This window comes from Rhinolophus sinicus, chromosome 11 (genome assembly GCF_057876585.1).
Source record: "Rhinolophus sinicus isolate RSI-liver-muscle chromosome 11, RSI-T2T, whole genome shotgun sequence".
Taxonomy (NCBI): domain Eukaryota; kingdom Metazoa; phylum Chordata; class Mammalia; order Chiroptera; family Rhinolophidae; genus Rhinolophus; species Rhinolophus sinicus.
This window is the reverse complement of record NC_142511.1, coordinates 14330454-14349447: the sequence shown is the minus strand read 5'-3', so window position 1 is coordinate 14349447 and position 18994 is coordinate 14330454. Positions and strand designations below refer to the sequence as shown.

Genomic DNA, 18994 nt, shown 5'->3' with positions numbered 1-18994 from the left:
TTCTGACAGAGTATGCATTTTTAAACCTCTCTGCACATATAGAATAGAATAACAACTCCCCTGTGCTATATGAAGAAGCATATTAATAAAAGAAATGTTTTAGAACTCCCATTGGACCGGATTTACCACAGGGTTTTACCACCACAAAACATGGACAATATACACACAAAAACGTGATATCATCATGTTTGGTCCGTGCCTTCATACCCTTATTTTGAACAGCAGCAATGCAATTCTTTTACCCTTTTAGATATATCTGGACGTTCCTTTAACCAAATTACCTTTGGAAATTGAAGCATGAATTTTAAAATCCAATGTCTCTTCTAACTGGTTGTAGTCAGATTCCACAGAGGATGCACGAAGTGTTTCTACCAAGAAAGGCATTCTCCCTCGTGCCTGATCATAGAACACGGTGTGGTTCCACGTGTATGGGACGCCGATGCCATCAATGGTGAACAGTCGGGTTGAGTAGGCATACAGCTGCCCAGGACCTGTTTGAATGTAGTCCTCTGTATAATCCTAAGAAGGACAATATTGATACGAGTATCAGCACGACTCCTCCTGCAGCCTGAGATGCAAAATGAGGGCAAAAAAGCCTTGGGGGCTAAAAGCACATAGTTCTAAATAAAATTGTAATTCTACAGTAGTGTTCAGAAATAACATTTGAGCCTTTTAATTACTACATTCGTTTCATGATTTTGCTGTCACAAATTATAGTTTAATAAGGGACTCGAAGTTGTAGGTCAAGAGTAAGGAAAAGATAAGATAGGATGATTGTTATTATTTTTTAATTTCAGAAATTTTATGGATGACACGCAAAAACTTTTACACAAGAGTTAGTATTTTCTTTGGAGAAAATTTAACACATGACTTAAATGAACATAAGCCATGATCTTGATCCTGATAAGCAGGTCCTGATAAAACCACTAAGAATTTGTAAAGAGTTGTCCCTGAAGATTTTTTTAAATTAAATTTATTGGGGTAGCATTGGTTAATAACATTATATAATTTTCAGGTGTACAAGATTATAATTCAACATCTGTGTACTCTATCGTGTTATCTCCACCCAAAGTCTCCTTCATTTCCATGTATCTGGCCCCCTTTTCTCACTCCCTTCCCCCAACCCCCATCCCTTTGGTAACCACCATTGTTTTCTGTATTTATGACTATGAGTTGTTTTTGTTTGTTTTATTAGTTTATTTGTTACTTTTTGTTTTATGTTCCACATGTTAGTGAAATCATATAGTTTTTGTCCTCCATGTGATTTATTTCACTTAGCATAATACTCTCAAGATCCACCCATGTTGTTGCAAATGGCAGTATTTCATCTTTTTATGGCTGAGTAGTATTCTTTTATCTCTCTCTGTTTCTGTCTCTCTCTCTCTCCACACACACACACACACACACACACACACACACACACACACACACCCCGGGGGTGCTAAAAAATGTATACACACGACTTGCATTCATCTTTTGTTACTGGTATATATTGACTACGACAATTTTAATAGTTTTTTCCTTTCTTAAAATGTGTGTACATTTTTTTGGCACCCTCTGTATACCTCACATACTCTATCCATTCATCTGTCGATGGACACTTATGTTGTTTCCATGTCTTGGCTATCGTAAACACAGATTGCCCTTTCCAACCTCAGTGGTTTATACATTTACTCCCCAAAGTGAACAAGGCAAACGACACAAGTTCTCTGCGCTCTTTCTACGGCTCTCTGACTGCTACTTGTACCATTACTCTGATACACAGTGAAGACAAGTTGTCTTGACATTTTACCTTTACAGTGACTTCAGCAGGTGACTGAAGCTGCAGGACATAGCCACTCACAACGATATCTAACAGCAAAGCACCATCGGAATCTAAGCCCCGGGCAATATGAGTCATCCGTAAAATTTCTCCTGGGAATTACAATGCATTCATTTCATCAGCAAAAACTATATGGTTTGTGTAAGCACAGAGATTTACCTTACATTCCAGTTCAGCTGTTATTTTACCTAAAACTTGAATAAACATTGACAATAAGAGAATTAAATTAGCCCTTAGCCCCCAAATTAAACTGAGGCTTATTGAATTAAGTTTATCCTAACATCTCTTTTTTCATGTGGCAAAAAATGTAGCATGCAGTTATGTGAAGGATTCCACACTTCAAAATCATCAGCAATAGCTTATGTGAGAAGGGACAGACAGCTTCACTGGGCAGACTGCTGATAACCACAAGTCTGGCCACAGAGCTTTGCTCTTTCGGATGTTTCAAGAAGTAGCAAAGGGGCATCTTACTAAGTGAATGGACATGAAGAAACCCACTTGTCTTCTGGGCTGATTCAAGCTGTGTCCTCCCTCAGCCCTTCTTCCTTAAAGGTCACTGCCATTGAGGCTGACCACCTTTGATGAGACTCAAGATGGAGATCTAGAAAAACCTGTACGCACTTGGAAAGAGCCATGAAAAGCTAACACATATCCATTAAGACTAAGGATAAAGCAAAAAGACTTTAGATTTGCTTGTTTCCTTTACATGTTTTTGATCAAGAACCCCTCCCCTATAAGGGATTCTAATTGAATCTCAGGTTCATACACAAAAGCCTTTCATTAATAGCAATGACTCACTTTCCTACTCTCGTTTTTAAAATACACTCTAAGGATTTAAGGAAAAAAGATACAGAAAATAAGAGAAAAAAGTTTGGGGGTATAAAAATCACTACACTGTTTGAAAACATATGGCCTCTTAGAGACCCATGTCAGTAAAAATTTACAGGGACCTATGAAATTGCTTTTATATCATTTATGATAAGATTGTATCAAAAACTTTGAAATGATTCTCCATGGGAACATATAACATATTTTTTTTCACTGCCAACTTTTAAATCAATCGTATTTTTTATAATAACAGAATATTAAGTTCAGCTGGCACTCACCAGTTGCAAATTCCACTTGGGTTTCTCTCTTGAAGACGGCATTAGTGAGGGTAAAGCCATTCACAGCTTCTCCTATTTCCTTTGCTGTTGTCCAATAAATGGGATTTAAAATAGAAACTATCTTTCTCATTGCTGCACCTATAGAAAAAAAGGACAAATAAGGTGACAAAGTACAATATTTACAGTACATTGTTATTGTCTTCATAGCATGTTAGTCATAAGGATGAATCCTAAATAATATTGAATAACAACATAAATACCAACATCTCATGTGTCTTTAAAGACTGTTGTATCAGTCATTAAGTAGTAGCATCCTCTAGAAATTAAGATATATACAGTTTTATAAAGAGGCTTATTAAGATTAAGATAATATATACAGTTTTATAAAGAGGCTTATTAACAACTTGTTATAAGCAAAGAGACTTACCAAGACTGCGAGGCACGTTGGAAATTTTGGCATGTACTATTCTAGTATCAGAGGTAGGGCTATCTGTTACTGTGGCGTTAAGGAAAGCAATTCCAAATTCAACATCATTAATATTTCCAATAACACTTCCTCTGGCTCGCTGGGGCCCACCTATCGGGGGAAGGAAAAACATTCCTGGATAAGGAAATAATTTCATCAACATGACACGGGAGAAAAGAAGGCCAGTATTCAAAGATGCTACAAACCTTCTCTCAAACATTTAAAAAAGATCATATGACATCTGAATTTAAGAGTGTAATAAATAAACTTTCAAAACTCTCTACTCTCATGTAACACTCATCATCCCACATAAATCTAGGATCTTTCCAACCTATGCACATCATAACATTATTTCACAACCCAAAGAATACAATCAGTGCTCAGTCCCAAAGCCAAAATAAAGTGTGTGTTTGTTGATAGTGATGAAATAATGATAATAATGAGAGCTTATTGAACATGTCATGCAATAGAGTGAGCACTTAATACAAGTTAACTCTTTTAATCCTATTAAAAAAATTTGATAAGGTGGTTTTAAGTAGCCACAGTTTGCAGACTAGGTAAAGTTCAGAGAAACCAAGTGACTCCCATCATGACATAGTTAGGAGTTGATGGAAGGAGAATCTCAATACAGATGTGCTTGGCATCAAAACCCATGTTCTTTTATCTACTGTGGTCCCCAAAAATAAGACCAGGTTTTATATTAAGTTTTGCTCCAAAAGACGCAGTAGGGCTTATGTTCAGGGGATGTCATCCTGAAAAATCATGCTAGGGCTTATTTTCCGGTTAGGTCTTATTTTCGGGGAAACATAGTATTGCTTCCTTCATGAGAACACAGAGGAAAGGAGGGATCACCAACAAAACAGATCACTCTTAGTATCAATGTGGCATATCTAAGGGGTATCGTTCAGTCTTGGGTTCCATATCCAGGGCTTATCAAGTTCTTCACATTACTTCTTTACTAGAAAATGCTTAACTTGAGAAAAATTTGAGAAGGATATTGTACTTTTCACAGTGCTGCAAAATTCATGCCAAGACAATCAGGTGGAAAAACAATTATAAATTTTTCAAAAAAGCATCTCTACAGTAATTTTATGCCTTCTTCCCATTGTTCAACAAAATATATTGGTAACTATGACAGAATAGGTGGTTAAAGACTGTTTCTTACATGAATTGCATGCTTTAATAACGGACAAATACATTGGGAAGAAGTTGATAGTGAAATTTATAAATATTTATTATTTGATGCCTTTTCATTGAATATATTTTAAAACAATTACTAGGTGTTTCAGATATTGTTATCAAGTATTATATACTGGGGAGAAATACAATTGTATTCAATCTCAGAAAAATCAATAAGAACAGTATGTCATCATTTTCATTTGTATCACTTTGATTATTAGTGAAAGAAAACCTTTTTTTTCACGTTGATTCAGTCTTCCTGTTCTGGACTACGTTCATTTGTTCATCACATATTGAGGATACAATGGTAAGGAAGAGAAAAAAGACATGAGACCTGTCTTCACAGAACTTATATCTGAATAGGGGTGATAGACATTAATTAGAATTCTATAAATAAATGTAAAATTGAAATGTACAAATGTATAGATTTACTAATCAGGGAAGTAAGAAAGTGAAAATTGAGTGGAGATCTGAAGAAAGCTTTGGTCTTAATTGAGCCAGGGGAGGCAGGAGACAGGCTTTGCAGGCAGAGAAAACATGATGTGTCACCCTTCGGGGAGGTGGTTGCTTGGTACATCTGACAGCGTAGAGAGTGATGGGAACCACACTGAAAGATGATACGGAAAAGTAGATAGTAGGGCCAATCAGGACCCGGTGGACCACTTTGGTTCTTTATTCCTAAGCAAGAGGAATAGAAGGATCACTAATTCACTTAGTTCTTTGGGTCATCATCAACAAGAGTGGCCTCCCATTGTGAGTCATGATGCTCAACAGATGTCTCCTGGTTCTGGCTACCTATGTGGAATCCTTGAAACTTTCTGCCAAACTCTGTAATCCAAACTGTCTGCCTATTTGGACTTACTTCTGTCACTGGGGCCCTGGAACCACCAGAGGCTGAGCTACCAAATGCCTCAACTGAAACTAGAATTGTTACCATGCTTACATGGTAGAGCCTCAAAATCTTCGGTAATCAGTTGATACATTGAGAAGAAATGTTGAGCAGTTGATTGATAGACACTTACCTGTTTAGCTTGCCTAGATCCTATAAATCTTTTCATAGGATTCCTTTCTCTTTCTGGGTCTTCTTGATTTCCAGGGATACTTTATTTCTAAAGCAACCTTAAAGCTTTAGAAAGTCCAGTCATGTCTCAACACTTCAACAATGTGAAACTGTCCTTGTTGGTCTTCTTATAGCCCTTAGAAAGTCTGTCCTCTGAGACAAGTGCCCTTAGTATTATTCACCATTTCTTAGGACTCCAGCAAACTCTTTCTAAAGGTTCATGTGTTCTAGAATTCTGACTTTATTCCTTCTAAATTTTTACATTACTTACAATATCTGGCCATGTTGCATGACTTGATTTACGGCAGCTGAACTCTCCTGAATCTTTTTCCTCGAACTGAACTGGCCTCTATTGTACTTTGCACACTCATGTTCTCCATATTTCCATCTGGGAAATAACAGCCTCCAATTGTGTATTTCTGTTGGATATTCCATTTCTGCCCCACCCTCATTTTTCACCCTGGCTTTCCCTGCTCTTCCACTCCCTTTTATCCTTCAGGCCCAGGACTACTATTTATAGCTGTGAAGACCATCTCCTTTTATAAGGGAGCCTGGAAGAGGGCAAACAGAGGCTAAAATCCAGCCATGAGCTTTGGAGTAGAGCTGTACTAAGTAGAGGGGGGGAGTACATTTTTCCTAATTCTTCGTCCCAGAATTGACACTGTTCTGTAATTTGTGGGTTCAGAGTGACACGCTTTTTAATTTGCAGAAAGGTTATAAATGTGCTAGCAATGGTTCTGCCAAAGTCTAACATAGTTACCTACCTGGGCATGCTTGTATATTGCATCTGGATACCTGAGTCGCATCTCCTGGACAGGGGCGACCACTTTTGGATGGCTCTGGATTGTTGCATAGCCGTTTTCGGGTCTTTTCACCTCCTCCACAAGAGGCAGAACACAGGCCCCAACTATGCCAGTTTCCCCAACTTCCATCCACTGTGAACAAGAATGGACTGGTCAATATTAATAAATCGTTCTTAAAGTTTACACTTAGGGTGACCCTGCCTATACAACTTTCATTTCAAGATCTGAGAAGATGGTGCTGCTAAAATGAACACAAAATAAAATGCTATATTTGCTCTTCTGCCGGGAGTCAGGGAGCTTACCAGGACACATCTCAGTGTTGCATCTCTGGATCTGGGAGTCTGACCCCCCACAAGCTCTTCCTCCGTGGGAGGGGCGAGGGTTGTCACACGTGCGGTACCGCCGCATCTGCCCTCCACCACATGACCGACTGCATATGCCCCAGCCACTCCAAGGACTCCAGTTACCATGAGCTGCAACACAGAACCATTGGAAAAGTGCTAAACAATGACATTCATCCAAAAAGTATAAAAAGACTCTCCCCAGGAACTGAAGAAACATACATATCTATAAATAGACAACTTCCAAAGGTAGATGGTTTCGCTGTGGTTTTGACCAGAAACTGGGCATATATTCCAGTGACTGTGCAATTCCATTTAACATACATTTATTGAGTCTTATAGTGTCCCTGAAGGATAGGAATAAGACAAGGTTTCTGCTCTTGATGAGTCAAGGTTGTAACATTCAAGATACCATGGATTCAGACGTTACTAGGGTCTAAAGATCTACTTTGGTGACTGAATTAAGGCAAAGAGCTGCCTGGTTGCCTCCATAAAAAAACTATCAACGTCATTAACAGTTAGTATGTAAGTAAAGTCAGTCGTCCTTGCACTCTGCAGCTGGTCCTATAGAGCAAACAAAATAGGACACAGCCCCTGGCCGTAGAAATCAATCACATCTATGGAATTATAGAAATAACAGCAAACCAGACAACATGTTGATATCCTAAATGAAAGGTAGACGAATCGAGGAACAGAATATTATTACTTTAAGGACTTAAAGCCACAATGGAACTTTAAGAAAGTATAATGTTGACTCACTATTTCCAACACTCACTTGGACAAGGGTCACTATTGCAAAAATCACTCTGGACATCACTCCCTTCACATTTGTTTCCTCCATACTGTGGGACAGGATCAGAGCAGTCCCTTGTTCTCTGTCTGGCCCCTCCTCCACAGGACACCGTACAGGTACTCCAACTGGTCCAAGTGGCCCATTTCCCATGAACTGGATGGAGGAAAAACATATGTGCTCTGTTACTACTTAAAAATGACCGGTTATGAGCTTTTGTTTCTTCATTTGTTTGTCTTGTTCCTTTGTTGTTTTCCATTTTATATATTACATATCAGTGAAATCATATGTTTCTCGACTATCTTTAATTAAAAAAAAAAAAAAAAAAAAAAAGACCGGTTAAACCCTGGGCACTGTTAGGTTGAGTGATTTTCTTATTAACATTAATCCTTGTGGACATACTGCCTACATAAGAGGTAGACGTTAATTTACGCATGGTGTCAACATTGTATTTCTCTTACCTGGACAGTGTCTTTCATTGCAAAGTTGCATCTGTGTTTCTGCTCCATCACAGTAGGATCCCTCAAACGATGGCGGTGGGTTATTGCACAGTCTTGTTCTTGTCTGGGTACCTTTCCCACAACTTCTGCTGCATGCGCCCCAAGGCTGCCAAGTGCTCCATGCTCCATGAACTACAAACAGCCCAAGAGACAGAGTTTCAAGTCACAGAAGAACCACGTTTGTTTCAAAAAAAAAGATATCAGTAAATTAAGTTAATAATGAGTTAAATGAGTCCAGAATCTAAAAATAATTAAAATTGAACCAGAGAAAACATAAATGATGTTCTTCCTTTCTTCTTCAGGTTAGCTTTTCATGGTAATTACTGTCCATAGGGAAATTCAGAAAGCTACCTAATGCCAAAATAAATGATCTTAATGCTTAAAATTATCCAAAGGGCTATTTTATTAAATAAATTTAATCAAACTATCATATGTAGATACAATCTGAGTTTTGAAATCCTAGGTAAGTATTTGATTGTGCTCTGTGCTCTTGGGGAAATGGAAGGAACCAGAAGCTTAGGAGCAGGGTTGTATTAACACATCGAGATGCAATTACAGATAATACAAAGGTTTCCACAATGATAACTTGTACCCCAGACTGCAAGACCATGTCTTTCAGTGGCCTGATTCAGTTTCATATTTAAAAATGCGCTTGGCTTATTTTAACAACATGATGATTTGCACAGTTATAACTCTTTGAAAAAAAGTTTCTCCATTACATAATGTTCATGAATTAAAAGTTCTGAATAACACACTCACCTGCTTCCGAAACAACAGAAAAAATTGACCAGTATTTTCCAACGAGTTATATTAAAGCCTTCCATTTATTAACTAACATATTACACAATCTAACCACAAGCTTGGAACAACCTTATGTTTCTGACCAGGTGCAAGGGCTGGTAATTAACATTATGGTTTCTCTTATGTGTAAGTCAGTATCAGGCCATATTTTTGCTTTAAGGGTAATTTCTAGATGTGGGGCTCATAAAGTATGCTTTTATTGTTACCCAGTTTGATCAAGATATAAACCAAAATAGGGCCTTAAGGCCTGTGTCTAAATAGTCTCTTAACCTATGAGACACCAAGAGAATACGTTGAAAACCAAGTAATGAAATTATCATTTGGCTGCCTTGTTTAGAAAAGGTTTTAAAACACATCTTTCATTTTCTTTTCATTAACTGTTTTCTAATTGAGTTCAGTACACATCCCTGTACTTTGTAGATACAGGCAAACAGTTGAATTTATTTTAGCTGACAAGAATTTGCACTGAAATGTATTTGAATTAACTTAAAAGGAAAGAAGAAAGCCTTTAAATATATGGCAGATATTACTCAAAACTACTTCTTTATTAATTCAGATATAGATGTTCATAGTCTTATATTTGGACTATGTGGTCTAAAAAATTGTGCTGTTCCAATTATTTTCATGCTCTATTTTCAAGGCTGTTGGTTAATGAAAGCCCACACCTCTTACCATATAATGTTTTATAGCATAGACGCACTTTTTTTTAAAAATTTTTTTTTTTATAGATGCACTTTTTATTAAACGATTATAATTGGGTGATGTTTACTCATTTATTATCTACGTAGTTTCTGTTACATGTAAATAGAGGTTTTTACCCGAAGACCTTTTATTTTTTTAATCAATACATAAAACCTTAACCAGATTGAATTTCATGACAGAAAATGTGACAGAGTTGAAATGTTTCTTGTATATGAATGGAATGATAAAAAGAAAAAAGGGAGAATACTAATGGAAACCAGAGAAGGCATGAAACATCATGGTGTTTAAATAATAGCAAAGAAGACAACTATGGGGGAATTAATATATCAGAAGAATGAAAAGTAGAACAGATAAATTTATTGTTACTCTACATTGCAGTTCTGATTCTGGAAAGGCAATAGAACAGGGTGCTAAGGGGCAGAGGTTGTGGCCCGGATACCCTGGGCCTGGCGAATAACGACATTTGTACTTTTACTAACTGAAATCCCACATGAGTTACCGGGCTTCTGTGTGCCGAGTCTATAATCTGTAAAATGTGGATAACAAAAGAATCTACCTTACTAGGATGAGGGTGAGGAATAATGAGTTTATAGATGAAAGATGCTTGGAACAGTGCAGGACACACTGTAAGTACTGCATACTTGTGAGCTAAGATATGAGCTAGTATGGCCATTCTTCACTCAAAGTTCTCACCGACTTTCAGAAAAGACACTTCTAAAAATGCTCATTCTTTAAGTCTTCTGTAAAAATATATATACAATATATTATTTTGATATTTATAATTATATATCAATAAATATATACGTTTACATGTATGTATGTATATATGTGTATCTATGTATATAAGTATATGATGACAATGACTGTTAACTGGCAGCAGAATGGTGCACTCCAGAAGATTCCAATCTTTTTTAGGGGAAGGATTGGCAGTTTGAAAATACTATTCTAACTGGGACGGGGAAAGGACAATGTAAGCCTAAAATATTATTTTGCACCAGAAAGTAAGGAAGTGTTCAATGAATCAAGGACACTTACAAACATCATTTAGATCCTCATTCTATAGATATCATAGTTGACAAACTGTGCAAAATCAGGTATTTTTGGCTTTTTTACTTTATATATTATGCTACTATAATTAGCTTTCTAATTCTTCAAGATTAAAAAACTTTGGCTTTTGGTTTATTTTCTTTAAGGCTTTGTGGCGGTATTTTGTTTTTGCAATGGAGTGGAAGTTCTGAACTACAAATCAACATACCCAGGATCTAAATGAATAAGCTTGAGACTCATCAGATTAACTTGGTTTCAAATCCTTGATTCACTCGCTGTTTACGAGCTATGTAACCTCAGTGAATTAAGCATGATATATTTTCTGAATCTTAGTTCCTCGTCTGCACAATAGGATGCAATACCCAATGCAGCGGATAACTATCTCATTTTGGTTTGTCAACGTCTCTGTTTTTGACCATCTCAGTTACGGTGTCTCTCCCAGTGATGCTGTAGCACTTCAACTCTGTTTTATTCTGTATGATATTATCTGTTCATCATCCTAATTCTAGCAACCAGAACAGTGCCTTGAGCATAGAATGAGTGCTCAATAAATATGTTCTGGATGAATGAATGAATGAATGAATGAATGAACAGCCACTCTTCTATTCCATATGATTTCTTTCAGGCTGTCACACAAGGAGCCCTGACCCTCTTGACACTCTGTCGGCAAGTAGCTCAAATTGACTATCAAAGTATCCTTCTCCTGAACTTGAGTTCAGAGGTGAACATGGGATCCAAACAAAACCAAACAGGGTTCTTTCTCAGAGGCTAATACAAATTCTGAGGGAGAGAGTAACTCTTTGTCTCCTAGGCCTTAGGTTATAAGGCCCCCGTGAGCCAGTAGCTGCCAGCAGCTCATTTTTTCCACCACATGGAAAGAGTTTAAAGGAGGATAAAGCCAGAGGAAAGCAGAGATGAGAGATGGAAAACATACTAGTAAAAACACTGGCCAAATCCTTGGATTCAGTCATACATGAAAGTAGAATTTTTCTACTTAAGCTTATTTTGATGTTTGATTTGTCACTTTAATCTGAAAGAGCCCGAAAATACCTACGCTGTAGGGTTGTTTCACAAAGTCAAAAGCAACATGTATATAAAGCACCTAGCATGGTTCCTAGCACATGTTAGGTGTTTAGCCGAAGGTAGCTATCATTTTTTTAACCCTCACTAATTCTGTGTTTTTGGGAAAGTCTTTAACCTCTGTAGGTTTTATTTTTCTCACCTGAAAAATGAATGGCTGGATTAGATGTTACTTAAGGTCCTCGTTACCTCTAAAATTTTATGACTTTGTAATTAGTTATGTTTTCTCTACATGATTAAAAATGCACCCGAGTTTGGTACCTTTTATCACGTTCATAAAATCAGGTATCTTACTTAACATTGACTAATATTATACCTCCAGAAATTTACCCATGAGACAGAACTAAGAACACGGAGAATGAATACATTTCAGGGTAGCAGCCATAACATCTTTTCACAATGAAGAACAAAAGGTAATTACAACCCCTTTGTAGGAGTTAAAAATATAAAAGCTTTGCTTATGGGTGGATTCTCACCTGGGCAAGGCCTAATGTTACACATAATTATTTCCACAGTGCTTCCTTCACAGGGTCGCCCACCATGTTGAGCTGATGGATTATTGCAAGTTCTGGTCCTGGTTCGGTTGCCACGTCCACAGCTCCTTGTGCATTCTTCCCAGGGGCTCCATTCTGACCAGCTACCATCCACTATATGAAGGTGAAACATTATACCAGCAGATATATTTCAACTGAAAGTACTAATACTGGGACAATTCATTGTTAGAGCACAGACAGGAGTATCTATTGAACATATGCCTATGCATTGACTAAAGAGATGTACCTGGACACAGCTTATGTTGACAGTTTCGCATTTCTGAATCTGACCCTTGACATGGCTTGCCGCCATTGGCTGGAAAAGGGCTGTTGCACAGACGACTCCTCTTTTGGATGCCTTTTCCACAGGTGACACTGCAAGATCTCCAGGCAGACCACTGAGAAAATCCACCATGAACTGCAAATAAAACATCGTACTTTGTCTCTGCTTTAGTAAATAAACAAAAAATTGCAAGTTGGATTTCATTTAAGATATGCACTAGGTCTAGAGCTAAATCTGTAACTGCTGAGAAATTGCTTATGGAAGCTCTCCTTTATTTTTTTAACATCGAAGCATGACACAAGAACTTCAGTTAGCTAGAGTTTCTTCCCAGTTTCAATCATGACTCGCTTGGATATGGCTGCTGAGTTAGCAACCAAGAAGTTTATACTGTTTACCTTTAGGACATAAGTCATTCTTTAAAGCCAAATATGTGCATTGATATCTGAGAATAAATTTGAGTTCGTTTTCAATCAAAAATTCAGTTTGGGATTTTGAACTATTAACTTGGTACTTTTCAGCTCTAATCTGTAATATTGTTAGTCCCTTCCATGTGTAAATTGTGATGTGGTTTTGGGCCTATTTCTATACCTTAGGAGTATCTTCGAAGTAAAGGAGATTTGGACTAACATGCTTAACAATTTTTATGATTTGAGTTGCCCCAAGTGATGTTTAATACGAATATCCCTCCGATCTCACTCACCCTGGACTGTGACCGGTACTCTGACTAGGACAGAACCCATCAAGTTTCGAGCAACACATTCATATTCAGAGGTATCTTCTTTCTGAGCAGCAGTAATATACAATGAGTTGTTGGACAGCACATGAACTCGGTCATCCCAGGGGATAGAGTGTCCTTGACGGGACCACGTGATGGTTGGATGAGGCTCTCCAGCTGCCTGACAATTCAATATGATTTTGCCACCAGCATTAATAACAGTTTCTACTGGTTCAAGAGTGATAATAGGAGGACCTAAAGGAAAAAAGCACATAGTATTTCTTAGTTTTTGTGCAGTTATAGTAACATTTTTATCAATAGTATATAGTAACGTTATTTTGAAAAAAGAAAGCTGATTAGTTTATAAAATACTGTAGCTTCTCAACTACTACGGTTGTAATTGCCATTGATAGAATTCTCATAGCTCTGGTTTATTTAGTGAATGTCAAAAATTTTAAATCCCTAAGTAGATTAGCCTAGAATATGGGCTCTGCAGTCATGTTTTCTGAATTCAAATTCTGCCTCTACTACTTACTACTTCTCTGAGCCTCTGTGACCTTACAAATGGTGCCTAATTCAGAGGATTCTTGTTAGACTCCATTAAGATGATATAAATACAGCTCTAACGACATAAGCACACAATATTATCTGTACTATTATCATTGCTGTTTTTGTCTGTTTTACATGGTAAACATTAACTTCTTCCCCTTACATCATTTTTGAAGTTAAAAGTCATTATTAACTTATTCTTTCATTATTGGTCATCATTCATTCATTCAATAAACATATATTGAGAACCTACTATTTGCCAGATAGATGCTGAGGGTACAGAGATAACAGATATAACTTCTAGTCTTAAAAAGCTCACAATCCATTGATAAGATGGAAAAGTAACTAATTATTTATCAGTGCTATAAGACACCTACAGAATTTCGTAATAGAATAAGTAGAATAAAATAAAATAGGATAAAATAGGATAGTGTTGGTAAATGTGTGATGGTATGGGAGCATAAACAACAGTAGCTAAATAAATCAAACAAAAGCATGTCCCTGGAAAAGGAGAGGAAAGGGAATACATTCAAGAATTATGAGGACAGTAGGAATGGTGGGACTGTGTCATTAAATGGGACGGAGTACCTGGAGGAATTGATGGCTACAGGGTTTTAACTTGGGCAATATAATGAGTGTTGGGCAATTCAACAGAACATAGGAGGAAGAACAGATTGGTTGGGGGCGGGGGAGTAAGGAATGATGATTTGCATCCAGTTAGAACCATTCAGCTTGCGGTATCTGTGGAACATTGATGTAAAGATGTCTAGATGGAAAGTGAATATTCATATCTGGAGCTCAGAATAATGATAGTGCCTAGAACTATAGACTTGTGAGTCTTCCATGAGTGGATGAGATTGCTTCAGAAGTGAGTCTAAAATGAGAGGAAGAGGGCCAAAGACAGAAAATCCTGCAACACTATTATTTAGGAGATGGACAGGAGACAAGCCTATAAATGATGCTAGGAACTGATCACTGGGGTAGGAAGAGAATCCAGAGAAAACAGTATCCTAACAACCAACAGAAGGCATTTCAAGAAGGAGGGGGTAGTGAATGCTATCTATAGTGGATGACAGCGGCTCAAGTGAAGTCATTTTAATGACTGTAAAAGGAATTGTAAATACCTGCTGACAGAATGTTTATCTTTATAGTGGTCTACAGTCCAAGCAAGATAGAATGTAAAAGACTTCATGTGGTACAAGAAGCTAGACTGGATTTTCAGAAATGGGTAAGATCATGTACATGAGAAAGGAGTCCACTTGGAGAGAAGAAAACAGCACGGAGATTAGCTTTGAAAGGATGATTCACCCTGTAGCAAACAAGGTTTTAAATATTTGGTTAAAATCTTCAAAGAAAACCAGGAGGGTTTACAATTGAATAGGAAAGCAAAGGGGAGCTTGTATATTCTTGAAGGAACATGACTGATGAAAACAGGGTTTTAGTGGGATTGAATTGACAGGCGGGATGATTTACTCAATGAGAAGTAATGGATATCAGATAATTCATGGTGGTGGCTACATATTTTAGATCGAGTAGTGTATGGGAAATAATAGAACGTAAAACAAAAACAGAAATAAAATGGGTTTTATTGTGATATTAACATGCTATAATAGTATTTTATGTAAAGGTATTACTGACATATCTTTTACAAAAGTAATTTCATATGACATTAGAATCTCTCAGTGAGAATCACGAATGCATTATTCATACCAATGCCCACATCATCCTCCACAATTGCTTTCATACTTGGTGTTTACATTAACTTCACTTTCGAAACTTTCACAGCTGGCTGGGCTGTTATTTCTCTCCCAGTGCTCAGATTACATTATGTATTCAATAAACTATTGCTGAATAAAGTAAATACCTCAGATTAATCACTCAACAATAAATGACAACATAATGACTAAATGAGCTCATTTGCTCATAGTATTATGGTCAAAGAAAATGTCAAATAAAACTCAGAATCTTAATTTAGATACCATATTAGAACACTTCCAATTGCACATAAGGCTATAAATTAATTCAGCAATAAAATTCCTTATGTACATCTTTCAAGGTTGAATTAATTCCACCAGTCACATAATGATCAGTTAAATATGGACATTTTATCCAAATGAAGACATTGCTTCTGGTGCTTTAATCTTAATTTTAAACAAATCATATTTTGTTTTTTTTCATTTATATGTATTTAAATGAAGTTATTGTCAGTATGTATAAATGAGCTAATCTGATGTGTCCTGTCTTAAGCAGGGTCAGTGTAATATTCTTACAGGAAAGATTAATTGTGTGATGCTCTACCTACATTCACCCAACAAAAAGGGGAGGAATGTTTCATAGAAATGACATTCATTTGGGAAATGTGGCATATTACATCCTCCTCTGGTTGAGTTATAACTCACACTAGCAGATTAACATTTCTGGAAGGCTCTGTAGTAAAGAAACTTGATACACAAGCGGGGGCTTGGCATATAGTGGTGCTCTTTATATATTTAATACTTGAATGAACTTTGTTTAAACTATTTTTTCTCAGACTTATTTGACCATGGAACTCTACTTTTTCCCTAATAACATCCCACAAGGTTATCATTTGAGAAATATGTACTTAGCAAGATATGGAAACAACCAATGTGTCTGTCAATGGATGGATGGATAAAGAAAATGTGATATACACACACACACACAATAGAATATTATTCAGACCTAAAAAAGAAGGAAGTCCTGCCATTTGAGACAACATGTATACATATGGAGGGCACTGTGTTAAGTAAAGTAAACCAGACAGAGACAAATAATGTATGGTACACTTATATATGGAATCTTAAAGGAAAAAAAAAGTTGAACACATAGAAACAAAGAGCAGATTGGTGGTTGCCAGGGATTAAGGGGTGGGAGAAATGGGGAGATACTGGTCAAAGGATACAAACTTTCAGTTATAAGATTAATAAGTTCTGAAGATCTAATATATGGCAAGGTGACTACAGTTAATAATACTGTATTGTAGGCTTGAAATTTGCTAAGCACATAGACCTTAAGTGTTCTTACCAAGTGTTCTTAAGTGTTCTTATCAATTTTATCTCAATGAAGCTGGAGGAAAAACACTCTCTTAGATATTTTAAAAATATCTATGAAATGTTAAAAGTCTTAAAAATTTTTTCAAATGTTAAAGTTTGGCAAATAGCTGTTCGTAAATCCTAGTCTATAGCATTTCTCAATAGTGAGTGAAGACAATGGAAATTCATCCCATTAAATACTGAGCCTATTCACAAAATAGGTTGGTTTGCTCAAATTCTCAACCCGATGATGGTGTCCTGAGGTCAGCCCGGGGGTCAGTTCTGGAGACTGTCCAATGGGCTACTGGAGCTTGTTTTTCTAATTACAAAATCTCTGTCTTCCAGTGGCTGGTTCTGAGGGGCCTCATCATGAACGTGATAATCCTGCCCAGATCGTACAGTTATTTCATGGAAGATGGAGCGCAATTGACTTGGAGCACTTTTGAGTTCATTTACATTAGTCTTTACTTTTAATACATATTTTGAAAGTGCCATAAAATGGCATCTTTGTAAGTATGTTAGAAGAACTGTGACGAATTATAAGAAGGGTAGTCGACTGAACATACTGCAAACAAACAAAAAAGACTGTCACCAAACCACTGATCTAGAACTGCATGTGCTAGATAAAATAGAGAAAAATAATCTGGGCAAAACTGTATCAGCCTTATGCTTGATAACAATTACTCCATCGTCAGCAGAACATTCAAGTACAGACACTCTGAGAGTTACCATTCATGTATTTGCTATAAAGTTAAGGAAAATGAACATTTCTCATTAGGCGACATTTCTGAAAGCAGGTGTTTCATTAGATATTTAAAAAATTAAATGTATTGGGTCGACATTGGTTCATACATGGAATTAGAACTGAATTAAGCAGCTTACTCTGCAGAGTCAGGCTCATGCTACGCTCCACCACTCCAGCTTCATTGGTAGCTACACATGTATAGTCACCGGCATCTTCATTCTACGGAAATAAGCAGTGGATCAAAATGTGAGCTTACAGAACAGGGAAAATAACTTTGGTCACGGTGTCTAGTCTACATGACGTTTCCTTTATGAGAAGCACTTTAATGCAAATAGAAAAACCCACACGTATTTACCCTCATAGATAGTTTTTAAAAAAGAAGAAGAACAAAAAGAAATTCCCAGCCAAAATTTATTCAGCCTATCATTGCTCTCTGGGAATAATAACTGTGAGGACACCAAAGCAAAAATAACATTTTACAATCGTCTATCCAAAATCATCTTATTAAAGAAAATGGGGCCAGCCCGGTGGCTCAGGCGGTTGGAGCTCCGTGCTCCTAACCCCGAAGCTGCCGGTTTGATTCCCACATGGGCCAGTGGGCTCTGAACCATAAAGTTTCCGGTTCAACTCCTCGAGTCCCTCAAGGGATGGTGGGCTCTGGCCCCTGCAACTAAGATTGAACTGGCACCTTGAGCTGAGCTGCCTCCCAAATGGCTCAGTTGGTTGGAGCGCATCTTCTCAACCACAAGGTTGCCGGTTCGACTCCCTCAAGGGATGGTGGGCTGCGCCCCCTGCAACTAGCAATGGCAACTGGACCTGGAGCTGAGCTGCGCCCTCCACAACTAAGATTGAAAGGACAACAACTTGAAGCTGAATGGCACCCTCCAAACTAAGATTGAAAGGACAACAACTTGAAGCTGAACGGCACCCTCCACAACTAAGACTGAAAGGACAACAACTTGAAGCTGAACAGCACCCTCCACAACTAAGATTGAAAGGACAACAACTTGACTTGGAAAAAAAAAAGTCCTGGAAGTACACACTGTTCCCCAATAAAGTCCTCTTCCCCTTCCCCAATAAAATCTTAAAAAAAAAAAAAAAAACACAGAAAATGGCAGATGTTATTCTTACAGTTTCTTTAACAAGCATTAAGATAATCAGGACAAATTAATAAATATTGAGTTCTTGCTAATGGAGGTTATTTAATAAAAAAGAAAGAAAATTAGCTTGGCCTCTATCTAGAGAGCTTGAAATTTAGGACAGAAAGTGAAAAACTAATTTACTGGTAATTATAAAACACAGAATGTAATTTGCAAATTTATATGTAAGTGGTAGAGAAATAAGTACTATATGAGTTTAGAGTTGGTGACTAATCAGAGTCACAGATTTCACTGAAGGTCTTGTGAAAAGGAGAATTCTGGC

At 37.2% G+C, this 18994-nt stretch overlaps 1 protein-coding gene across 6 annotated transcripts in view; it reads right to left on the bottom strand.

The window, feature by feature from the left end:
- The window catches only part of HMCN1 (hemicentin 1), a 489269-nt gene that overhangs the window by 28792 nt on the left and 441483 nt on the right, over positions 1-18994 (bottom strand). For 5 of the 6 annotated variants that reach the window (XM_074322402.2, XM_088801634.1, XM_088801635.1 and 2 more), the window contains 12 exons: positions 17710-17791; positions 13214-13483; positions 12478-12648; positions 12174-12344; positions 8029-8199; positions 7553-7723; positions 6739-6909; positions 6398-6568; positions 3356-3505; positions 2929-3066; positions 1793-1914; positions 282-519 (listed from right to left, as the gene is read on the bottom strand). In XM_074322402.2, coding sequence (XP_074178503.2) covers positions 282-519; positions 1793-1914; positions 2929-3066; positions 3356-3505; positions 6398-6568; positions 6739-6909; positions 7553-7723; positions 8029-8199; positions 12174-12344; positions 12478-12648; positions 13214-13483; positions 17710-17791 — 2026 coding nt within the window. Of the gene's footprint in view, positions 1-281; positions 520-1792; positions 1915-2928; positions 3067-3355; positions 3506-6397; positions 6569-6738; positions 6910-7536; positions 7724-8028; positions 8200-12173; positions 12345-12477; positions 12649-13213; positions 13484-17709; positions 17792-18994 lie in introns of those variants that run through there. The other variant, XM_019738066.3, reaches the window with a different exon arrangement.